We start from the raw sequence: 24,142 nt of genomic DNA, 5'->3' as shown, positions 1-24,142 counted from the left end.
CTCCCTGTGCTACCTGCCGTGAATGGAGCTGTTGGATGCCTGTCCTATTTTGCCATGCTTCACTTCAGCTTGTTACACGAATGGTTACAATCTTGTAAATCAGTAATAAGTTGCACCTGAAACTGTAAGTGATTAGTAAAAAAATCATTACACTTCCACGGCCAGAGGACTTTCACACAGTTAATCGGTTAAGAAAAGAACTGGGTGTTAACTGGTTGTTTAATTCCCTGGAAGACCAGTTTATTGGGGCCCCGTAGCACGAGGACTGAAATCTGAAATGCACACAGTATGTGGGAGAATTATATTGCTTACAAACGACACATTCTCCTTGAGAAACAGGTGCCAAATGTTGCCCTAAAGTGAGATGAATGGAGGAATTCTAAGCTAAGCAGGTTCCATTTGAATCTATTCAGATTCAATGTGTTTTCTAGGTACCTTCTCCACGAACCAGGAAAGTGGGATTACGTGATATTTGCAGGACACACATGCACGAGCTTTTTCATCCCCAATTGTTGACTGGAACAGCAAGAGAAAGAGCAATTTTTGCTACAGAGTGTGATTTCCTGTTTGCTGGATGGATTTCAGTATTTAGTCATCAATTTTTAGCAGCAGATTCTAAGATAGGTGCAAACCCTGCCTACACGTTGACTGGAGGAAGAATCGGCATCAGCTGGCAGCCTGGAAATTGCCCCTTCGGGCACAATGTCGTGCCCCGGCCCTCCTGCCCCGCTGGGCTCCAGCGTGTCACTGCGGGAACCCCCTGCAGCTCATCTGCAGGGTCAGTCCCCTCGGTGTAAAAAAACCCTAATTTAGATGAATTGCATCTTATTCACTTCATTAATACAATGGGAAGAGGCACCCCATCAACCCGGGGTGTATTATTAAATTTGCTAAGAGGATGATAAGTCTCCTATTTATTTACTACATAAACGCTGTAAGTCTGTTTAGTCACTACACGTAAGGGGTAGTGGTAGGGACTGCAACAAGATGCGACAGCTCTGTGCAGTTCCACGAGTGCCGGCAGGCGCTTTGGGAAGCGTACCTTGAAAGGGGAAAACTAGATCAGCCTGGGTGTGATGAGGAACTCCAGGCCACCGTGGATTTGGTTTGTAGTAGCTTTCCATAACAAAGTCTTTTTTTAACTGACTTTCTTTCTGCTCACATATATTTAGATATGACTTTCATTCTGCAGTACTCTGATGCCAGATAATTTTGGCTGAAACTGTGAGGGAAGGGACACGTGTTTGAGTCATGCAGTTGGCTCTCTCGAGTTGATAGTTACCGAGTTACTGAGAAAAGATGAAGTTTGTATTTAGTTTTAGTTAACATGCAATGAGACCAAATAGAATATTCCAAGTAGAATACGCACATCATAAATAAATATACAAAAACTTGTAATCAGCAGCGGATGGAGTTCATTTTCTTAAGCCACAGTAGTTGGCTAAACCAGTACAGAAGCATTAAGCTGATGGACTGAAGCTTAAGAAACACAAGGCAAGAGTCTTCATTTTGTCCCTCCTAACTCTTGATCTAACTCTGCAGCAGCTACTGCTGCTGCAAAGCATAAGGGCGAACTGTGCTCGGATCTATTTTTGTGTGTGTGGTTTGGACCTTATGAATTTGCTACATCACTGCTGAGATAAGCAGCGCCATTTCTTTTAGATCAAAATCAGCAAAATCAAAGGAGGTTGGTGATGATTTTTTCCTACAGTAGCTTGCACCTCACGGTTTAAAAGCTAATGAAATTGGTAATAAATACCGCAATGCCTCTAAAATAGTAACTGCTGGCAGGAAAAGCACACAAACGATAGCACTATTTGTTCACAGGTCAGTTTGCAGTTTCGTCACTCTCCGAGACTTAACCTATTTACTAAGAGGCGATATGAGTCATTGAGTGAAGTGCTTCAAAAACAAAGAGAGCAAAGAGAATGGATAGGAGAAAGTAATTTTTTACAGGAAATAATTGGGGGGGTAGGAACTGAAGAACAGTTGCAGCATGCTCAGGATTGGCTGAAAGTACCAAGAATAGGCGATGCTGCTGCTTTTTTATTTCTGTCACAAAGGAACTACAAGAACAAATATTTAATTCAGGGGAAACAAACCATTTAACAAATATTTAATGAAGGGAAACAAACCATATTACCCTTCCCTTTAGGCAGTTTTGCAGGGGATGAACAGTCAATAATGTAATCTATTTTCTTCCCTTGAGCACTAGCGCTTATGTCTAGTAATCCACAAAACTATTTACTGGCTCTAATTCCCTGGCATCTTATCTTCTGCTGTGTCTCAACTTTGCGAGCATCCCTGCTGGAGGGCTTGTGGATTCTTGCAGAACTTGGGCCTCTCCAGCAAACCAGGTTTCCCTCCCAACATGTCTGAACCGAATTTTGAGCCCGGTTCTCAGAGGAAAACAGCCAGCAGAAAATCACTGTCCCAAGGTAACAGGGAAGATGCACAAGTGGCCTAGGAACAATTTTGCCAGACAAACCAAGCTCTCCTCCAGAACAGGCATGCAAATAACCTTCTGCTTGCAATTACTCTGCTTTCACAAACAACTTCGGAACAGCCAGCGCAAAGAAGGCATATGTTTCTTATGTGCCTTATTTTAAAGAGGATTATGGGCAGTAGGCACACTGTTCCTAATGAAAAACACCGAGCATGGGAACACATGAAATCACTTTTGCGCACAGATTATTTTTCTATCATGACTCCACATCCCTCAGCAAACGAATGTTTGGGCCAGATTCTTCCCCGCTTTGCGTCAGGCACTGAACGGCGAGCGCTGTTTTAGGAGCCGTTTCAGGAGCCCTGCTATCAGGACCTGCCTCTGCAGGAGACAGAGGTCGGCGGCTCTTGGCAATGGGAGTCCAGGACAGCTGAGCACCGAACCTAACAGCGACGAGTCCCAAGTTGGCTGGAAAGAATCCAGACCATTAAATATTTAAGTGGTTATTGACAGAGTGTTACAATTCACATATAACAATGTCAAGGAGGTGCCACATACAAGATACTGCGTGTCTGTCCACATCCGTTTGCTTTTATTTTGCACTTTGACTGTAAGTTCTTTGAGGCAGAAACTGCTTCTTTTTCTCCTTTGGAGTCAACACAGCATCTGCCACAATGAAGTTCTCATCTGTGCATGGGTTTCTAACATAAGATAATGTAATAATAAAAATACTACGTAATACTATGGAGTATACGTATGAATCAGGGATCATTATGAACCGAAAGAGAGAGCTAATTATAAGAGACACCTATAACTAGAAAAAAGGAGTGCAGATGCTGTAATTGACTTTGCATTTCACCTCAAGAAGGCCAGGAACGTCTGACAGTAAATAGTTTGAGAGAATAAGAAAAAGGTGTATGTACCATCCAAACACTTCAAACTTTCAATCTGAGTCAATGGCACCAACAAGAAAACTTTTGCTCTAGGAAAAAAAAAAAAAAAAAGAAGGAGAGGAGCAGAGGAGAGGAGGTAGAAATTACCAGAAATGGAACTGAGCTCCTCGATGTTCAATAGCTGTTGAGGCGACTAACTTTAGCTGAAGTTCAGCCAGTGCTATTGAGGTTGGGCAATTCCCAACCTTACCACAATAGCAATAACCTACATTTGTTCAGAAATTAGCCCTCAATTATTTGCAGACCTCCCATCCCAATTCCAGATCAAGACACAGGAACAACCACCCAAAGAGACTGCCCCAGGGAAACCTTCCCAGGACTGAACGATGAGCCATCCCAAATTTTCCAGCTGTGAGGTCTGAGCGCTGCGTGTATCCCCATGCAACCCAGGCAGGAGGCAAAACACCAAGCTCATTGCAGCATCTCCGGGCATGCTACAAGATGCTGCAAGTACCTAGCAAGACCATCCTCATCACTCCCAAATTCTCATCAGCTGTATGACAACATTCTCCTTTATACGTGAGTTTGCACAGCCAGCTCACGAGCTCCGCATTTGTAACTCATATTGAACCTATTAGTTTGCATTTAACCATCCATTGCTACACTTCCTGGGTGAATTCCAATCAAACAATGAAGGCTTTGGAACCACATCATGATAAAACACCCTCTTGCCTAAAATAAAGATAATACTTGCTTATGTTTGATATGATCTCATCTGACTACAGAACACATTCAGAAGCAATTGGCAGGCTGTCCCCTCGGCCAGGAACGTGGACTGAATGGGAATGCTGTTTGTCCTGCTGTTGGGGAACTAGCCACAGACAGCTGGAAGACAGAGGAGTAGCAAAGGTGAAGGCCAGGATCACCATAGCTCCTTCTGAGCAGTCTCGGAAGGAGAGTGACTGCCAACACAAACAAAATGCCCCACCTAACACCCGCAGCACAATTGATGGTACGAAGCCACCAGATATCTTCTGCAAGGCCAGATTTTTAAAGGTATTTCAGTAGCTAACTCTCAGCTAAATCACTATAGATTAGACACCTAGCCACTTCAAAAAAAAATCAAAACCACAGAGACAAGCATGCAGCACCTCTCAGAATCTGGCCTAACCTGTACCCAATGTTTCCCTGACAGACCAGATGGAACAAGTGTTGGGGAACACCAAGAGAGGATGTCCTACAACAGAAACTGGTGGGAAAAGTTAAACTATCCAAGAAGGTGGGTCTTCTCCCTTTTCAACCAAGGAGCTAAAATGTACTCAAGTTTAAGCAGGTGGTTAAGCCACGGGTGACTTCAGAGCAGGCTCATGCTACAGTGGGTCCTGGGAGAGGGCAGAAGGAGCATCACAGACCTGAAAACTCTCTCATTTTGTGCTGACGGTGACCAGCGGCCTTTGGAGAAGCCTGTCAAGCAGAGATCAGTTACGTATCATGGCCAAGCTCTCAGCCAACATCCCTGCGGGAACCGGCACGGTGGGAGCGCTCTGCCCCGGCTGTGGCACAGGTCACACAATGGGGCTTTCCTCCCTGGGAGCCTCCTTGACATGACTGTAATCAACACTAAAAATAATAGCGCAGTTTATATTTGGGCTGGGAATGACCACAGTTAACAGTGACAGCCAGCAGAGTCTCCAGAGAGCGTTTGGTCACTGCTGACCCTCGCTGAGACCCAAAAGATGATCGGGATAGAGAGGGCTGCAGCCTTTTGGCTGCAAAAAGAGACAAGTTCTATGGTTCAAGGGGGTGATCAGCTCCAGTGGGCACCCTGCCCCTTCTCATCGCCTGTGTTAGGTCCCCCAGAAATACCCCCCAGCTGCATTTCTTCTTCACCTGTTTGTGCGAGGCACTCAGGATGGCCCTGCCGCTGGCGGGGGCAGCATCGGAGGGGGCCAGAGAGCAACACAAGAGCGGCTGGTTTGGTTTGGGCTTGCTTTTTTTTTTTTTTCTTCTTGATTCAGGAACGTCATCTGCATCCAGCTGTTAAGTATTTTGGAATTCTGCTGGGTTTTGTTTTCCTCATGTGGTTCAGTGCGGCTGATGCTCCAGCTGCAAACCCCTTGGCAGCCAGCGAGGCTGCTTAAAGCAACTACACATGAACGCCTGTGTCCTGGCCTGCACCTCCTCTCCTGGCAGCACCCCGGGGGTCCCCTTGGGCAGCCTCCTCATCACCCCAAGGGGAATGATGCTTATCTCCATCACAACCACACCAGATGAGAGTGTGGTGGTCAGGAAATGCACAAATAGGTATCTACATCAAATGACGTGGCACAGAAAATACTTTGGTTGCAGCATCCTGACCCTGACTTCTGAATACATGGCAATGCTTACAAGGTGAACTGCAGCATAATAGATACACTGTAAATTGATAAACTTCCAAAACACTATGGCATTGCTGTCCACTTTCATGTTTTCTGATTTTTTGTAGAGTTTGTTTTTTTAAATCCTATATTGTCATGAGTGTGATCTGTTATCTATAAAAAGACTATGATTCAGCAACAGGGCAGGTTATACACGAGGGTAATGCCTTTACCCCTGTACCTTTTCCTTCCAGTATGCTTCTCCTATGCCCATTTCCATTGCCTGCTCCCTCTCCAGGCCACAACAATCCCCTGTTCTTTCCCCTATCCCAGAGCAGACACCCCGAATAGAGGTGCAGACCGGCTGGACCCAGAGTGCCTTGAAAGGGCGGGAGGGGCTGCAGCGTGTTATCAGGAGGTGCTGTCTTGCTGAGACTTATTTCCAAGGAACAAACTTTTAACGAGGTGTCACTTATACATGTGAAAACATGGTGATTAAGTAAAGTTAAGGGGCAGGGCTTTGTTACATAAATAATTCTTCCATTTGACAGCTGAATCCCAAGTCCCCAGTTTTTATCCACACAACTCTTATTCCATGCTCAGTTACTCAGTGACACAGACAAGATAATCCATTACTGAATAGTCAGGTAAATGCAAACCGCCACTAAATTTAGCCTGATCACGTATTTGGTCTTTACATATCTTTCTCCTCCCGAGCAATGATGGAAGCAATGCTGGGTGATTAATAGCCCCTGATGATTCTATTTACCAAGTAAGCTATAAAAGAAAGCATAAGCAATGCAAAAGCATATCTGCTGCAGCAGAGGCATTCAGTGCTTCCCTGGCAGGGGTAGGATGGTCCCCAGAGGCAAGTGATGCTGTGATGCAGTGATGCAGTGAAGGGCTGTGCTCCTGCAACCCAGCTGTGCATGCCTAAAGTTCTGGGGGGAAAGGAGAAGACAAAATCCTCTCTAGAGAATCCATAACTTCTGCAAATGATGAGCACATTTTAGCTGAAGTTAAACAAAGAAGAGAAGAAAAGAAAATATATAGTGTGGGCTGCTTGTAAGGTCACTAAACCAGTGGATAACTTTAATTTCCCTTTTACCTGGAAAGAAAAATAAACTGAAAAACACAAATTAACCCCACCACCTCTTTAAAGGGTTAGGAAAAAAAACTGTGTGAGAAGGGAGATAGTTGAAAACACCTCTCTGAACATGTGCTGTTTTCCACCCCCCACAAGCAAACCTCAGTGTGTCTTTTGCCATGGCTTGGCCTGGACGCAGGCGTTTCACAGCGCGGGAGAGGAGGGGCGAGGAGCAAGAGGACGTGAAGTTTGCTGTGCTGTCCAGAAGATGAAAACACTAGTGCTGTTTATAGAGGGAAACCCAAATCGTCAGGCCAAATGAATTCCTGTGCTAATCCATGCAGGCTTCATGTTTTCCACCAGCCCCAGCCACTGTAAAGACTATCTTTAGGAGGCCCAGTGTGTTTGGAAAGGAGCAGCTGGAAAGAGGGGACTTTAATGCCAGCTTGGAAGGCTTTCTGGTATGGAAAAGGAGGAATGCTCTCTTGGGTCTCCCCACAAAATTAAAGCATCTTCATCCAGAGCAAAACGATGCCAAGCACAACAAACAAAAGCGGCTTTCCCCAACTCTCCTGGGCAGCCTCACTCCAGGGTTCACAATGGTTTCCATAGAACTTGTTTTGCTATCATAACAAATTCGATCTATCCAGGCGTGATGGCGCGCACTGTTTTCTAAAGACAAGAAAATTAATTTCCTTGCTTATTTGTCTGCCAAAGCATTTTTGTCCAGGTGCCACAGACAGGGACTCCCCCGATAACTAGTGCATCTGCCTGTCGGCCGAACGCAGCGTACATCTTGAACAGAAAGATCCTCAAGGAGTTTGGGTCTGTGTGGCACGATGCAAGTTACCTTTGCTGCAGAGGCTGGGGGAGAGGCTGCCCTTGGCTAATCCCTCTCGTTCCTCGGGCTCTGATCCTGCCCAGCTGAGCTCAGCTCAGCGCAGTGTGTCCGTGTGCGGCAGCACCGGCTTCCTGTAATAAACCAGCCATCAACCGTGTGCATCTCTCGCTGCGTACACAGGAGGAAGTGAACGTCTTGTTATATTGACCACAATCTGCCGAAATGCTAGTAAATATTACAGTCTAACTGTAATTAAGGGCTAGATTATTTGCATGGCTGGGGCACGCTCCCTGAGAGCAAAAGCTGCACTGGAATGTCACGCACCGGAGAGGTTTCTTACAGCCCTTCTGCAGACACTTGCACTCAGCAGTAGTTTTTGAAAGGCAGAGATGTTTTTCTGCATGACAGAAAAATCTGGAGGAGCATTTAATGCTACATCTAAACCAAGACTGTTATCAGAACAGCCTGAATTTTTGTGAAGTCTTAATCTTGATCTAAAACTCACACTAGTTTTAAAGATGGGAAGAGCTATGAAATGTGATCAAGTATAAAACAAAGGTCCACAGATATTAATTTCTAAACCAGACATAATAATAGTTTTGTGTGCTTTTTATTTTAGTGATAGCCTGTGAAATTTATACTGAAGAAAAAACTGTATTAAAATCAATGGCATTTTTTAAAAAGGAAAAATATCTGAAAACATAGTAGGAGTTATTTGAAGACAGGAAGCTGCAGAATGACCTCAGGAGAAGAGCACTCGTGTAACCCAGCCTACCTAGCTGAAAATCTCACCCTAGGGTTTGCCTGCTGGAAATCTGTAGTTTGGGATGCTTTCCAAGGAAGAAAACAGCACCTCACTCAAAGCAAATTAATAGGTGTGAAGAAGAAACCAGATAAGAAAAAATTAAATGTAATTTTAAGGAAAAAAGACTCACAAAACATAAAGTAATTAAAAAATACAGCTGCTAAAAGTCCTCCTCTGATTTGCCTCATTTCTGGTTTAAACCAAGACAGTTTGGTCACTGGATCTGCCCAATGCCTAGAATGGCCAGTGTTTGAAGACTATTTCCAGCCTTCGCAAACGTCAATTTGTACAAAATTATAGTTAATTCATATCCAGTGACTTGAACTGGGGGACTTCCCCAAGTCCTAAGCACAGCTTCCTAGGTTGGTGACAATTTACCTATAGAAATGCTGGGCCTCATTTTTCAGTGCCTTGGTCAGACCTGTGGAAGGTGATGGAGGCACAGGTACGGCAGTGCCCCACGTGTCCCCCGGCACTGCCCGTGCCCGAGATCTGAGGGTCTGTGCCTTTCAAAGCTGGGACCTTCACAAGACACTTTCAGAGAACAGTCCTGCTGCCTCCTGCTGAGAATCAGAAACCCCAAAGTGGCTGACGAAGACCCAGCATGAGCACCGGGAGGTATTTGCCGATAAAGGGTATGCAATGTCTGGTACATCATCCAGCTGCCTCTGGCCTTGTGGTGTGGAGTCTCCTGGAACTGAGCTCTTACAAAATAACCAACGCTGTGTTGCTCATAATGACAGATCTTTAACCGAGGGAGGTTTATCTGTCACAATACTTTCACCATTGACTCTCATACTTCTGAAGTGGCTCCCCCTTCATTTAGTCATTCTCACACTTTCCAAAGAAACTTAGAAACCACCTAAATAAACCAGCACCGATTGAGACATCGCAAATGTCATAAGAGTCATTCATGTGTCTCACTATTTGTCCTACATTTGACTCGATTCATTCACGGATGATGAAGTCATTCTTCATTAAGAAACCAAACCAAACCACACCACAATTTGGGAATCTTTGACTAGACTCCCCTGGCAGAGATGATCAGAGGCAATGATTGCAAAACTCACACTCCTCTAATTTACTGCTGCTGTTGCCCTGGCCCAGATTCTTCTTTGCATGTTAAAATCAGAGATTCAGAGTCCTTGCACAAAGGTAGAACCAGTCAACACGTAAGCACTGAGAAAGGACTAAACTGCGCTATCACGGCTGTGGTGTCATCTGGCTATTTCTGCAGGACCTCAAGGTTTTTTGGCCATACAGTGCACACTGCTCTGGTGCACAAACAGGTCTGGCACACGGCCGCGGCACTGCCAGCACCCACCAGCCCAAGCGTGCCCAAATGCACACAGCTGGGACAGTCTGCTTCAACCTTTACTTCCACACCTGACAATTACCCACATGCAAAAACTCTCCCCCAGATGCAAACCTACCGCTCACTTCAGCGTCCACGGGCAGAAGTCACTAAGGCTTTTCTCACTAAATCCAGTTCAACTACAATCTCACTCCAAAGAAATCGTGTTTGTTCAGCTGAGGGCAGCGCGTAGCCTATGTTTTGGAGCGCAAAGTTTCCAAATGAAAAACCCACAAAAGGACATGGCTTGATTAAAACGGGAACTGTGTGGCACAGGTAGGAGAACCTGCGGGAAGATGGAGAGTATCAGACCGGTTTCTCACCGAGTCAATGAGTGTTGCTCTGCTGAGTCACACGGGCATCGCTGTTGAAGCCCTTTGATCCTCCCTGGGTTTACTCTAGTTAACAGTAGCTGAAGATTTAACTCTTTTATACCTAACACTACTTAAATCCAACTCAAGACTAAGTTTTCAAAGTCATTGTTATCAGACCATTAGTCACGTGAATATAGAGAGATCAGAGTTTTAACTGCCAAGCAGACTGCAGTATTTCTTATAGACACACACCTAAACTGGAGAATGTGAATGTCTGTAAAGTCGGGAGTACTTGGTTTTAGGGTTTTTGTGCAGACCCCTTTTAGAGAGACGATCCATCTGTGAAATTCACAGCTGGATATATGCCCAGATTTTTGTGCTTGCAAAATTGAAGCATGGAGACTTGGAGTGATGATTCAGACACAGCCGCATTGTTTATGCATTTTAGTTGGCTTTTACCTTCCTCCGTTTTTTCTTGGTAAATTTAGAGAAAATTATGTTACAAAATGAGAACGAGTGCGAAAGCCAGCAGCTGGTTGAAAATTCAAATTAGGAGTTAATATGCTGGGGAGTTTTGTGGTCTTCAAGTATCTGCTCTTCTTCCCCTATCTCTGACTTTCCTGCTGGCACGACTACGGATGTGCTGCTTGTTTTTCAAATCAGAGAAGCAGGACTGACCTATTAGGTCATATAGTACCTCTCATAGCCAATGCGTGATTGTCTTCTTGTACATTTGTCCAGTCTGCTTTTAAAATTCCTTCTAAAAACACACTGCATCCAAATTAGAGCACAGAAGTCTCTTGGAACTGGTGAGTAAGCAGCACTATGAAAGGACCAGGGAGTATAAGCCAGACCAGCTTCTGCTGAGCAGATAATTAGCTCTCACTGCTTACAGCTCTCATAAAAAAACTAACTTTGATGGGAAATTCTGAAGAGTCATCCTCAAATTTTTATCTAAAAATGGCTAGGGATTTATAAATAACAATAATTATCTTTTCATGAGAAACAAAGTATGAAAAGCAGGTGGAAGAAAAATAGATTTTAAATTAATCACCTGTAGGTCTTAATTCTTGAGAGAGAAAAGATCTATATAGACCAAAAGTCCCCAATCAACTATCCATGCTGCCTGGTAGGATGTGACCTTAACTGAAAAAGTTATTGTGTGAATAATGCTAACAATTTAGACATTTTTCTACAGTAGAAGACTTTATAACTGGCTTTCAGTTTGTACCGTAAACAGACTGTATATCTTTAAGATGGTTATTCTTGCCAGGCATTTTATTTCACAATAGTTAAAGAAATGTGCAGATGTTGTCCAAACTTTTCAAAGCAGCAGGGCTCTTGCAGCTGCTTGCAAGACTTCAGAAGTGCCGCTCAAAAATGGCTTAAGCTGCCTTTGTGGGAGGAGCTGAATCCTTCCACGTGTTATACTGCACTTTAAGGGGAGAAAAGATCCCTACCCTTTTCCCATCTTCACACATTCTTAACATTAACACAATTTGTAACAAACGAAACTGTGAAGAGCAGCGATGCCAAATCCAGGCATTCAGGGTTCATGAGTCAGGCCTCTAATAATCATGAGATTTGTTTCGACATCATGGAATCAAACCCCTGCCCCCAAAGTTCTGTTGTTTTTTTGTCTGCCTGGATTTTGAAAGACCAAAATGCCGAGGATCGTATTTTTAATGTTTTGGTTTTTCTTGGATTGGACTTGAAAAGATCACTAAGAAAAAAATAACTCTCGTATTTTGCTGCAGTCACCTGCACAGGGACTTTTAAATCACTAGAAATATTCCAAGACTCAAAGTGAAATTGCAAAAAATTAGCCAAAGCTTCGAGCTTCCACGTGGATGTAAGCCAGTTCACTGGTTGTACTTATTCAATTACATCGTGCTAATTTTAAAGATGAGATAACAGGATAGCGAATACATGCCTAGCTACAGGTTCCTTACATAGTTGTCAGGGAGGGTACAACTCCCCTCAGTAAAGCATCTAATAAATGAATCCAGCCCATTGCATCATCTTTGCTGGAAGTTATTAACGCTAGGATTCATTCTGAGGTGGTCAACACACAAAGCAAGCAGGCTGAGCTCATGCAATTATTGCCCACGTAAAAATCCCTTACATTGCATAGGCTGTAGCTACCTCTACAAGTTTAGCCAGCCTGACAGCACTGGCATTGCTGGTGGAAACCCTCCTTCCACTGCAGACATCGTCATCCCTGTACAAAAGCCTTTCAGTGAAGAAGCTGGTGGTGGTTCCCTGGCTTGGCAGGAGATGTGCTGATTCCAGTGTTTTTACACCAACAGGGCTGTGTCTATATGAGGGCTTTTACCATAATAGCTGTGTTAGCAAAATAAAAAAGAAATAAAAAATAAATAATAAAAAACCCCCACCAACCACCTTAACCAGCATAGTTACGTGGTGAGCTGCCTAAGTTTAAGACAAGCCTTGTTAAAGGTTTCCCAGAGAGTGCCTCTCTGGCTTAATGCAAAATGGTGAATTTAGCTCTAGAAGGAGTTAACTCCCTTTCCTGCTTTGCACAGTTTTGTTATAAGACATTTCCTATCCACACATTTCTTGGTTCTCATCTCCAAATCCCCCATTTTTAAAAACTGTTGTCAAAACAGTTATGATTTTGACTGAACTGAAAGAATTTCTGCGTTAAACACCCAGTGTCACCCCTGGCTGGCAGGAAGACCGCTGATTCATTTTCCTTACATCCTGTACTTGCTCACACGACAGTTTTGCTCTGTCTCCAGACTTTGCCCTAAGAAATCAGGGTGTTTCTAACAGACACATCTGTTCTTGGTGACAGGGAGCATATTACTTGCCAGCAATCAATCCTTCACTTCTAGCAAGCAGGTAATGTTCTTTCATACATACAGTGCGAAAGGAGTGAGTCTGGTGGGAAGACAGAAAAAGGAGAGAGTAGCTCTGCCAATTCCTTCCTTTAGTGCGACGCGTTTTAACAACACCCAGCACAGTCCCAGCAACTGCACACCCGCACAACAGCTTCACGTGCCCTTGGTGCCACCCATCTGTGCGAGGGATGCAGCTGGGGGGACCTGCGAGCCCGGGACACCCCGGGCAACTTACAGCTTTACCAGGGACTTCTTGCATCAGCTGGGGCAAGTCACTCAAAAGTTCTGAGCCCCACTTTACCCATCTGTAAGAGCTGGAGAAAAGCTTGCCTCCTTTCTGCAGTGGAATTACTCTAATTCATTCCCATTTCTCTGCACTGGATGAATAGTGTCACTGGACTGAAAAATGTTATTCTTGTTATCCCTTTGAATTGAAAGTGGATTGCAGGAATAAAAGTAAATGTATGGTCTATTTTGGCAGATGTCTTCCAACAGATGGGTGTCTATGGTCTTCTTTATAAGAGCTGTCTGCTGCCTGTGATTCAGACCATCTAAGGAATGCCATGAGCCTGGAGTAAATGGACAGCAAGTCTGGGAAAGGACTTTATTGTGGTTTAGAAGCTTTCAATTCCCAACTGCATGAACAAGGTCTTTTTTTCAAGTAACTCTTTGCCAGTATTTCAAAACTATGATTGAAAATTGCTTGATGCCTTCCGAAAACTGAGTGCTTTCTGCTGATAACAGTCCACTAGTTTAGCCTTCAAACGGTGGCATGCCTTCCACCAGCAAATCGCTAGAATTGGGGCTTATTGTCTTGGTGCATCAGATCGTGGTGGGACCCTGCCCACCGAGGCACGGAGAGCGCGCCCACATACCCATCCTGCAGTGTCGGTTCTTGGCGGCCGTGCCCATGGTCTCCTAATGGACTCTGCATGTTCTTTTGAACAGGAAACGCTTTGTAACACAACTTGCCTGTGGGCACTTACTGCACCAATTAAAGATTCCTGAGCTGGAGAACAAAGAGGTGCCAGTGGAACTATGGTTTTAATCACTTGATTCATTTTCTTCCTTCCTCCGCTGCTGATTTTAGATGTATGGGTTTTTCTTTTTCTTGCTTTGTTTTGTTTTGCATGCTTTTAGGCAGCAGGATGGCTGCTGAGACAGACTGCTGGGGAAAGAGCTGTCCTGAAAAGGGACTGGATTTGTCTCAATTTTCAAATAGCTAATTGTTTCTAGAGGTGAAGAACAACATAAGATGCCAGCCTGCCATAACAATACCAATACTTAGTTCTTATTCAGGTATGCAGCTTTTCTTTTTCTGAGAATCCCTGTGAGTTTTAGTAACGTGAATGATTTAAATTCCTAAGTGTTATTTTTAATAATGGTAAACTGAGGTATGGGGAAGTTAAATACTTTGCTGAAAGGCCAAACTCAGACACAACCCAGAAGACCTTCCTGCCAACAGACTACAGACTTTTGGGAGCAGAACCACCTTTTTGTTCTCTTTTCGTATCGCCTCTAGAAAAGCAACGCTCTGGCATTTCACGGGGGCACTTAGATACTAATGTGACACAAAACCACAATAGCAGTCATCCAAAAATAAAGCATGTAGTGTACCCACAGAATGCTGTAAGGTCCCAACAGAGAACCAAAAACCTGGAATATAGTGAGTCAGAGCTTCAAGAATGAGGCTGATGAATACATAGATTTGCTAGAGTGTTTGAGCAAAATGTTTTACAGAACGTACATGTTTCACTCTTAGTCAAACTCTGCCTGAACAAAAATGACCACACCTTCCACGAAAAGGAGTTCTAATTAAAAACAGCACGTGGCTTTTTTTGATGCAAATTGTTGCTCTAACTGAACCACAGCCCATTTGCAACATTCAAACTCACTCCTGTCTAAAATTCCAGGAAACAGGAACATTTTCCCTCCTGCCCCGTATTGCTATTTTGCTCTGTGCGTGGACACATGAAGAAAACAACTACAAACCAAACTAAAACTTACTCCTAAAGCCGCCATCCTCTGTGACTTCTGCAGATGACGTCAATACAGCGTTAAGAGAGAAAAGCAGCTTCTCTACAGCCAGGGAGATAGCTGGACCCCTGGCCCCTGCTAGTGCGGATGCACTGAGGGCTTAAAACAGCTTCACCATGCGCTGAGGTTCCCCCGGCACAGGGAAATCCTCAGCTGGCAGCAAGCTGACAGCTCTGGCTTCGTGCCACCCTCCCCTCCATCTGCCATGCAGGGGCTGGGGAGGGCGAGCAGGATGCTCACAACGCGCTGGCACCCGAGCCAAAGCCCTAAGGACCACGCCAGCTGTGAGGGGGGGTCCCTGTGTCCTGCGTCCCCTCCTGGCTGTACTGACCCTCTCCTTTCATCGGCGCACGCACATCGGGCTCCGCAAGGACCACGCGGGACCAGCGTGGAGGCAGAGCGGGATGCGCGCTGTGGGGACGGCAGCAAGAGGCCAAAGCCCGCAGGAAAGGGCTCAGTCCCCGGCTGCTGCTCGCTCAGGGCTGACACAGTAGTTTTGCTTCTCAGGTCCCCAGGAGACCCGGGGTTTCCTGGAGCTACACCCTGCTCAGGCTTGTGCCTAACAGCTGCCGGCCTAAAGAGTAAAAGCTGGTCAGAAAAGAAAGATTCTTCCTGAACATGGAAGAAAGAAGGGATTTGAATTTCATTCAGACTGGATTTTCTTGCTGTTGAATGAAAGAACACAAAAAGAAAATGTAGGTGCCTAACACACTCCAAATGGTCTTCGATGAGACCCACGGTTAGGGCAATGGTTCCTGCAGTGGGGAGCAAGACTGCACAAATTAACACAATGCTCGTAGTGAAGGTGACTGAAAGTGCTGGGGGATTTACAAACACCACATTGTACACCCTGTGATCCATTTTCTAAAGAAATATCTGCTGTGCCTGAAATTTTCTGTGAAATACATGAGCTCACTACAGAACATCTCCGCTGATCAGCAGTCTGATAAACCACTACACAAGCATCTGCCTTGCTTCTCTCCTCCCCATTAAAGATTACTGGTGCACCAAAAATAATTTAGAGCTGCTGTATCAGACAGTCCTGAGTGCCAGATGTGGTTAGATAGTTACTATTTGAATTACGACAATCTTTTTTTTTCTTTTGTAAAGTAAAAAAGCACATAACACGAGAGTTAAACCAAAAAGAAGAACTGAATCTAAGGCAGGTAGGTTGATAATATTCAAGACAACAGCTACACATCCATTATTTGTATATGGAAAGAGCCTAACACCATACTTGATACTCAGTGACCAAGCCCTGGGTCCCCCTCTCAATCCTGACCCACCAAGGGATTTTGGATGGCGCTGCACATAACTAAATTTTTGACTGAGTTTGTGCTTTAAAGAGCTAAGCTGATTGCTCTGAAGGTCCTGGAAGAACTAAATTCTATTTGTCAATGTATTTCTGTGGTTGTTTGTGTAAATTTACCATTGTGGGTGGTTTTGGTTATGATTAGTACTAAGATAAGGGCTCAGCTGAAACGTGCTGAGCACTCTCTCATCCTATGGCTTTCACTTCCATTTAAAGCTGTTCATTGTTTGCCAGCATTAGATTGGACACCTGATGCATCCTGAAGGATCTCCTGACCGTGGTTTATCTTCACTCCCAAAGTATTTCCAACAGTAATTAATCTCTGAGGCAGACGTGTATCAAATGTCCCTCTGCCAATTTTTCATGAATAGTTCCTTCCTCTGGGGATTCATCTTTACACTATTTTATACCAAAAAGTTACAGAAAAAGATATATTTTTTACAGAGAAATATGAAGGAGTATGTATACGAAGGTATACATATATGTGGTGATGTCTAACCTTCATCAGCCTCCCTAATGGCTGAATTTCCAAATCCAGCCTCTAGGACTTTATGGCTAGAGCCTTCCTTCCAGAAACCATGTGTGTTGTTATTCTATCTGGGAGGGGAAAGTTGAGAAGTTGTAAGGGGGCTGCAGCGGCTGGGCTGGGCACCTCTTGCTCTGAGGTAGCACCGGCAAGATGAGAATGGGGGCAAATGTCTCCTTCCAAGAAAAGACACGGCAGGTCCCCAGTTTTGTGTGCCGTACAGAGCAGTGAAGGCTATGAGCAAAGAAAAAACCATGGTCTCCAGAAGAAGGACAAATACTTCTTTTGCACAGCAAGGAAGATAAGAAAATAATGAAGGGTTCTGTCAGCAGTGGCACAAGAAGCTGGAAGACGCAAAGTGAAACAGCAACTGTGTTAGTTACGAGATGTTCTCTGGTCACTTCTAGGACAGCTCAAAGACTGGGACATCATACCCACCCTGAGAGGCAACAGCTTCAGGAATGAGGAACCAATGGAATGGGGCTTGTCCCAGGTCACTCAAGAAGTTCGTGGCAAAGCTCAGAACAGAAGCAAAGTCCAGAAAGCAAGGCTGCGCATTAACCACGAAGGCAGAGGGCAAGAGTTGACAAGAGGAGATCACAACTGTAGAAAGGGACAAAAGCTGGACTGTCAGCAGAAATATGGAGAAAGAAGAACAAAGAAGAGGGAGGAGGAAGATGGGGGAAGGGGAGAAGACAGAAGGGAAGCGAGAGACACTGAAACGGTGGTTGCCTAAGAGCCTGTGCATCAGCGGCAGTGCTGGGCACCCATGACAAGCCCTGCTGGGGAACCATCATCTCGGTTATCTATCCATGAAAAATCACAGCAAGACCTAACGGCTCACTGTATCTTGGAATAGCTTTCTGGATAAAAGGAATTTGAGGGTAAAGCCTCTATAATCCTTTGGGTTTGCTTTCTTTTAATACTATAAAGCACAAAAATAAACTTTCTAGTTAGGGAAAACATGGCTTTTGTTATGTTCTGAGTCACTTTTCCCCAGCAGCGAACAAAGTGGCTTTTCAATTCAAGTCCTGAACATTTCAGAATGAAATGTTTTGCAAAGTCCTAAAGTAAATCACAGTTCTCCAAGTCATACTTCTAACTAATATAAACTCACTGAGGTCAGTAAAGAGACTTCATGTGACCGATCTCGCCTGGCCTGACTTGGGTGGCATAATTGATAAATTAATCTCTAGTTGAAATCAATTCAGGATGATCCAGTCAACCAAGCAGAACCCTGGAATTTCAGTATTAACTTGATGCTGTTCTGCCTAATGGCTCCTCTTAGCACATCCCTTGTGAGCTATGCTATAGTTAGATGTTACTGGCCTGATTCAAAACCCAGTGAAATTAATTTTGCCGTCCACTTGGGGAGTTCATTTAAGTGGACTTTGGCTCAACTCTGAAGTTTGCTAGCTTTAACTTCAATCTTCTTTCTTTTTTATTACTTTTACAAGGTCTGTACCAAGTATTTTTAGAAACATGGAATAATCTCTCAGCTTCTCGTATTAAAACTATATTAACCACGACATTCAATTTTACTACCAGAAAGATTACCTTCCTTTGTTATCATGCCCCATTCCCTGAATTTTACTTAGCCATTTTCTTGCAGGTCCAACAAATCTCCTGAATCAAGTTCACTGTCAAAATCCAATACAACATTGCTCTTCAGACAGCAAGGCCAGTAAAAACTTCCCAGATTTTACTGTGATGGCACCGATGCTATATCAACCAAATTTCAAACACAGACTAACGGAGAAAACCATCCAAATTCTGCCCACAAATGCAGCAATGAAGACTGTATATGATACATTAACAGAGCACTCAGTACTTAAGTCCAAGAAAATAAAACTTTCATGGGCACTATTTCACAACTCTAGGTGAGTAACTGCAGGACATATCCCAAACTACTGGGTGCTCACAAAGCACATAACAGTGCACATTCACAGGATCAAACCATGCATACAAGTGCCTAGAGTGAGACCACAGCAGCAGTGAATACATGTGAACATCAGGTCTGTACTTCATGCACAAGAACATCCTATATTTGCAGTAATATATCCAGCAACCTCACTCTGCTCCCACTGAAATCAATGTTGGTTTAGCTACTGGCCTTCGCAATTGCAGCGTCCAGCTGCACCATTAACTTTGCATTGATTTCCTCTTGCAAGGAACATACTTCAATAAAAGAACCAATCAACCAGATTGCCAATAGCTGCCTACCTAACAATAAGCAGGATATGTTCAAAGAAAGCTTTACTCTAACTTATATTCATTCCTAAAGGCTAAATCTGTTGGGCTCACAACAAAGAAACATCATTGTTTTGCTTATCAATGTCCTACTGTTCATCTAGAACATCTGCAATAGTTTTGCCGGCAGCGCTACCCCATTCATTACAGGCCTTGGTAGACTGTTCAATGGGCTTTTTTTTGGTACAAAATGTACAAAAGCATTTTACAAAGTGGATGTTGCCCTGCTATGAATAATAATTTTTAAAAAAATTAGAAAGTGCATTTTGCTTCAGATTCTCCATTTTCCAAACTAACCTTTGGCAAATTGAAACAAAATGGCAATGGCTTAGAACCTGACAGCTCACTCCCTGGCACGAAGGAAGACAGAGGGTTTCTGCAGAACGTTATTTTTTTTGTTCGGTTGCCAAAGTGCATTGCCATCTACCAAACATGCAGTTGATGAAAGACCAAAACGCAGCATAAGCAAACAGCAAATATCCACACCCCTCAAACAGAGGCCACGTTGATTTTGTGCCAAGGAACAGGTGGGATTTATAAGTCCTAAACCTCCTTCCCTCCAACAAACCGACCCATAGAAGAGAAGAGCGGTGCTTACCGTCATCCAGATACGCTTGGTCCAGATTCTGTTCCTGCTTAATAGTGACTCCAGCTGGTAACACTTCTTTCTGGTCGCTAACCGGTGGTCCATTTTTTGCTGCTCGCTGGCCTGAGGCTGCCTGCTGCTGGATCACAGTAGGATATGAACTCGGACTTAACCTTTGTGCTTGACTGACCTGGGGCTGGCTGGGTCTTGCAACATTGGATGTAAAATTTTCACAGCACATGATGTGCTGAAATTCTTGGTGGCTTCCACACCTCAGCTGCTGGTTGGTTGGAGAATACTGAATCACTGGAGAAGACTGCTGGTTGCCTGGAGAATGGTGGAGCACTGCTGAAGTTTGGCCTGGAGAACCAGTGTGCACCAGCACTGACCTATGGGCATCTGAAATAGCAACTGGTGTAGCCATCAGATTGGATTGCTGGTAGCCCAGTTGGCTTGGGCTAAGGCTCTTGCTTCTTTGGTATATTACAGCAGCCGGATTCTGCTGATGGTATCGAGAATCGGGAGAAGAAAGGCCTGAGCGCAACTGCTGGCAAGGGGCCATAGTGGCCACGAGACAGGAAGGGGATTCGGTGACCATTGTGTGCTGTGAATAGTAAGGCTGTGTTACTGTTCCCAGACCACTGTGTACTGCATTGCAGATTAAGGCTGGATCATAGTCATCAATGGGCTCTGTTTTGATTGATGGTACTAGAATAAAGCATGCAAAGGACATTATTCGCAACGAGCTGATGAGAAACAGAGAGGTTTTCCTTGATGCAATAAGAGATTTAAGCCATTTACAAGATAGGCATGTGCAAGCTCATATCTCACAGGCACTGAGTTAAATAAATCACGTATATGCAACCACGGTCAAGTCTCTCTTGAAAGCACTCTGTACTAGGGTGTTCTTGAAAATCTTTAATGATCTATTTAACCACAAATTTATAAAAATAAAAAATTTCAATACTTTAGCTTCTATTTTAATTCATTTAAGTTAGTTCCTATTTTAATACATTTAAGGGCCATTCTGGAACATAAGCAAAATAAGAAGCCACAGATGGGTGTTTCATGTACTACTCCCATCTCAAAGGAAGACTGAATAAATAGAAAACCTATGACATATACAACTCCTCGTTTTTCTGTCAAACATTTAACTAGTGACCAAAGACATAGCTGAATTATTTTTGAGTTTTCTTTTTAATCCATTTGCTGTGTGTAACTTCCTCAGTACTGGGAGCTGAAGATCTTTCTGACACCATCATTTAAAAGACCATGACTTAGTAAGACTTGTGTGAATCTTGGTGTGGATAAATGATGGCCCTCTATACAGACAAATTTTCACATTTCTAATGCTTTTTTTGTCAAATCTTCCCCAAAACTCAGTACAGAAATAGAATAAATGGAAACCATATAATGCTCATGTAAAAGGGTTATTTTTTGGCAGTGTAAGAATTCCTTCTCTGAAGTGGTCTAGTTTAGGTATTGTATTGAGATAATATAGTACTTCTCAATACTATTCCACAGCAGAACAATTTAGTAACTACACAAAACCTTCACATTGGTGATACCCTATGCAGCTCATAAATTCAGGGAGAGGACCGGAGATTTTTCGGCTGGAGGAGACCAAAATAAGACTCAGAATGAATGTTTGCCCATCCTTAGAAACCAGGCAAGTTAAGACATCATTTTGAAGCTTGCATAAAATCTGGTAGTTATTTTATGCTTTCTGGTTTCCACAAACACAATACTCAGACTTTCTCACAATATTTTTCTCCCAGCCAAAGCTGAGAAATTCTGGGAATCTCATTAGTAATCCTATTGCATTTATTGTGACATGGCTCACCAGTTCCCAAGAGGAAGAACATCAGAAAAGCATTCATTTTTTTCTCAACCAGCCTCATTCTGAAGAATATATATTGCTTTTCTTCCTCCATACCAAGCCCTTGTCACTTTCCCAGATCTGATGTTATCTTACTGCCATACACGTCAGCTGGGGAAGGCAATACTCATGGTTTTCACAGGGTCACATCATGTCACAGACTGAGTCTGGTCCCACTGAGGCTGTTGGCAAACTTCCATCAAGTGAAAGGGCCACCATCAGCCCATTGCCAAGATAACTGTCCCCTTAAATTCATGGAAATTCCTGATCATGAATCACATGCATCCTTTAAAACAAACAGTTGTTGAGTACTTAGCTGCACTCAGCTGAATTAAGTTAGTAAAACTTAGATCCTCAAATAATGGCAAAAAAACAACACAGCAGAAAATAAAATCTTGCTCATGAGAACTAGGCAACAACTTGCTCTGTCCTTGAGAATTACCTGGGTGATAGGTAAAATGCTGGGGTTGGCTTCTTTTTCTTTTCCCATTGATGACATAGAAATTCACCTTCACAGCTGTGCGAATGTGTTTATTACGGTACTCTGGTATTTCTACAAAAAGCATGCTCTGAAACAACAAAAGTGACAATATCGAATCAGTAACTGAGGCTGACCAGAGATTTTTCCGTGCATCTCTCCTGTGATGCATCCAGGCATAAAGGAAAAGAAATCTTCCTATTCATCCTATAAAAAAGGGTATGAGGAGAAGAAAGGAAAAAAAGGGCAGATGGTGAAATACTAGCAGATTTTTGGTACTAGGAAGCTGGTTTCTATGTACTGTATCCTCTCTTATACTTGATGTTGTCCTGCGCTTGGAAAGAGAAGTCTGAGCTACAAATAAAACACACAGAACGGTGATAAATGCAGCAGCACTGTTAATCACACAGTGCTTGATAAACAAGCAGGTACTGCAGAATTCCCTCTTTTTGTTAGAGTAAACTTGCTTATTCTATAGGCTTTTTACTCATACACAGCCAGATCTTGCTTCCACAGAAATTAAGAGTGAGTGTCCCGTTCTCTTCTGCACGGGCAGGCATGGCCCATGGCAATGTAAGTGCTCGCTCTTAAATGCAGTGAACAACTACAGTGTGGTCCCATTAAGCAAAGTGAACAAAGAGGCTCATTCCCTTGAAAGATCAATGTTCATTTTAAATACTACAGTGCAAATCCTGTCCTGCAAAGTACAGAGTACCCAAGGCTTCCATGCAGGAGAAAGGAAGTCAGGACAGCCAGCATCCTGCAGAGGACTGGGCTGATACAATAGAGTCTTCTGCAAGAACACAAAATCCAGCAGTTATTCAATTTACTGTGGGTTACTGCTAAATGAATAGTTTCTTTTTGCAACACATTTGCTACTGAAGCATTTGACATTTGTTCATCACAGCAGTAAGACAGCTGTTCTTTCTGCTTTTGAGATGCTCTTTGAAAACTACCCCTTGAATACAACTTGCTGTCTGAGAAGCTCACGGGGAGGACATCCAATGTTTTGCATACTTACAGGCTGGCTCTTATCTTTGTCCACTGTTGCCTCCATTTCCCAGATCTGCTGCCCATCTAGAAGGATATCACAATATTAACCTCACTGTATTTTTTTTTTAATCATAAAGCTTGACTTAAAAAACGAAACAAATTAAGGGCATCAAGTTAGCAAAGTTCTCGAAATGGACTTAAATTCATTTCACCTTCCTAGTCCTAACCAAAAGCAACAGCATTTAATTTAAAAACATAATTGAACACTTCTCTTGCCAGGAAAAAGCTTACATACATATTAAAAGGAAATGTTTATGTAGAAATTAGCCAAACTGAGGAGTGAAATATTTAGTACAGGTACAACATCTGCTTTTTACCACACTTGATTTCAGCCAGCTTGACTGATGGAGAGCACCAGAAGGTCAGATAACTCATTAATGGTCACATTTGATCAGCAGCTCAGCAAACTTCCTACTATTTTACCCTAAGACCACACGGCTCCCCACTAGTGTTGTAAATGGTGGAAGGGGCAAAGAGGTGGAGGAAGGACCAGCAAAAGATCCATATCTTGTATGGGGTGCATGAAGATGGAAGCAAGCAAACTGAGCCGCTTCGGGGCTGATTTTCAGAGGTGCTGCACAGTGAAACTGGCAGATGCTCTGAATTCTCAAGGGATCGTAGATTTTTCTTGGAGTAGTTCAACAGGGATGGATTCTTACCATATCGGGAAACCAGCCACACAGGGTGCTTGATTTCTGTTATGGATGCCTTCTTACTATTTATACTCATTTCTTATAAGTGCAATATGAAACCTCAGCACGTGATATCTATCAATACATCTCCTCTGATCGAGGAACAAGCCCAGCATCTCTGACAGCGGATCCGTGCCTCAGCACTGCCACCACTGCGGGCTGTGACAAAGCACCAAATATTCACCGTACTCCGTGTAAAAGCACCTCATCGCATGTGCGACAGCCTCTGCCTCTGAACCACTGCAAGTCTTCCTGCTCTTAAATACAACCAGGCAGCCCATCTCCATTGTGTTACAAAAAATCCTATCTATAGAGGAAAATAAAATTTGATCCCCTTGTATGGAATACCAAAGTCACCCCTGTGCTAT

At 43.6% G+C, this 24,142-nt stretch overlaps 1 protein-coding gene across 3 annotated transcripts in view; it reads right to left on the bottom strand.

The window, feature by feature from the left end:
* NFATC2 (nuclear factor of activated T cells 2) overlaps positions 1-24,142 on the bottom strand; it is a 91,324-nt gene that overhangs the window by 7,450 nt on the left and 59,732 nt on the right. For all 3 annotated transcript variants that reach the window (XM_065645490.1, XM_065645491.1, XM_065645489.1), the window contains exons 7-9: positions 23,051-23,106; positions 21,994-22,120; positions 19,685-20,380 (exon numbers count right to left, since the gene is read on the bottom strand). In XM_065645490.1, coding sequence (XP_065501562.1) covers positions 19,685-20,380; positions 21,994-22,120; positions 23,051-23,106 — 879 coding nt within the window. The remainder of the gene's footprint in view (positions 1-19,684; positions 20,381-21,993; positions 22,121-23,050; positions 23,107-24,142) is intronic.

The sequence above is a fragment of the Caloenas nicobarica genome, chromosome 15 (genome assembly GCF_036013445.1).
Source record: "Caloenas nicobarica isolate bCalNic1 chromosome 15, bCalNic1.hap1, whole genome shotgun sequence".
Classification (NCBI taxonomy): Eukaryota; Metazoa; Chordata; class Aves; order Columbiformes; family Columbidae; genus Caloenas; species Caloenas nicobarica.
This window is presented reverse-complemented; position numbering and strand designations above follow the sequence as displayed.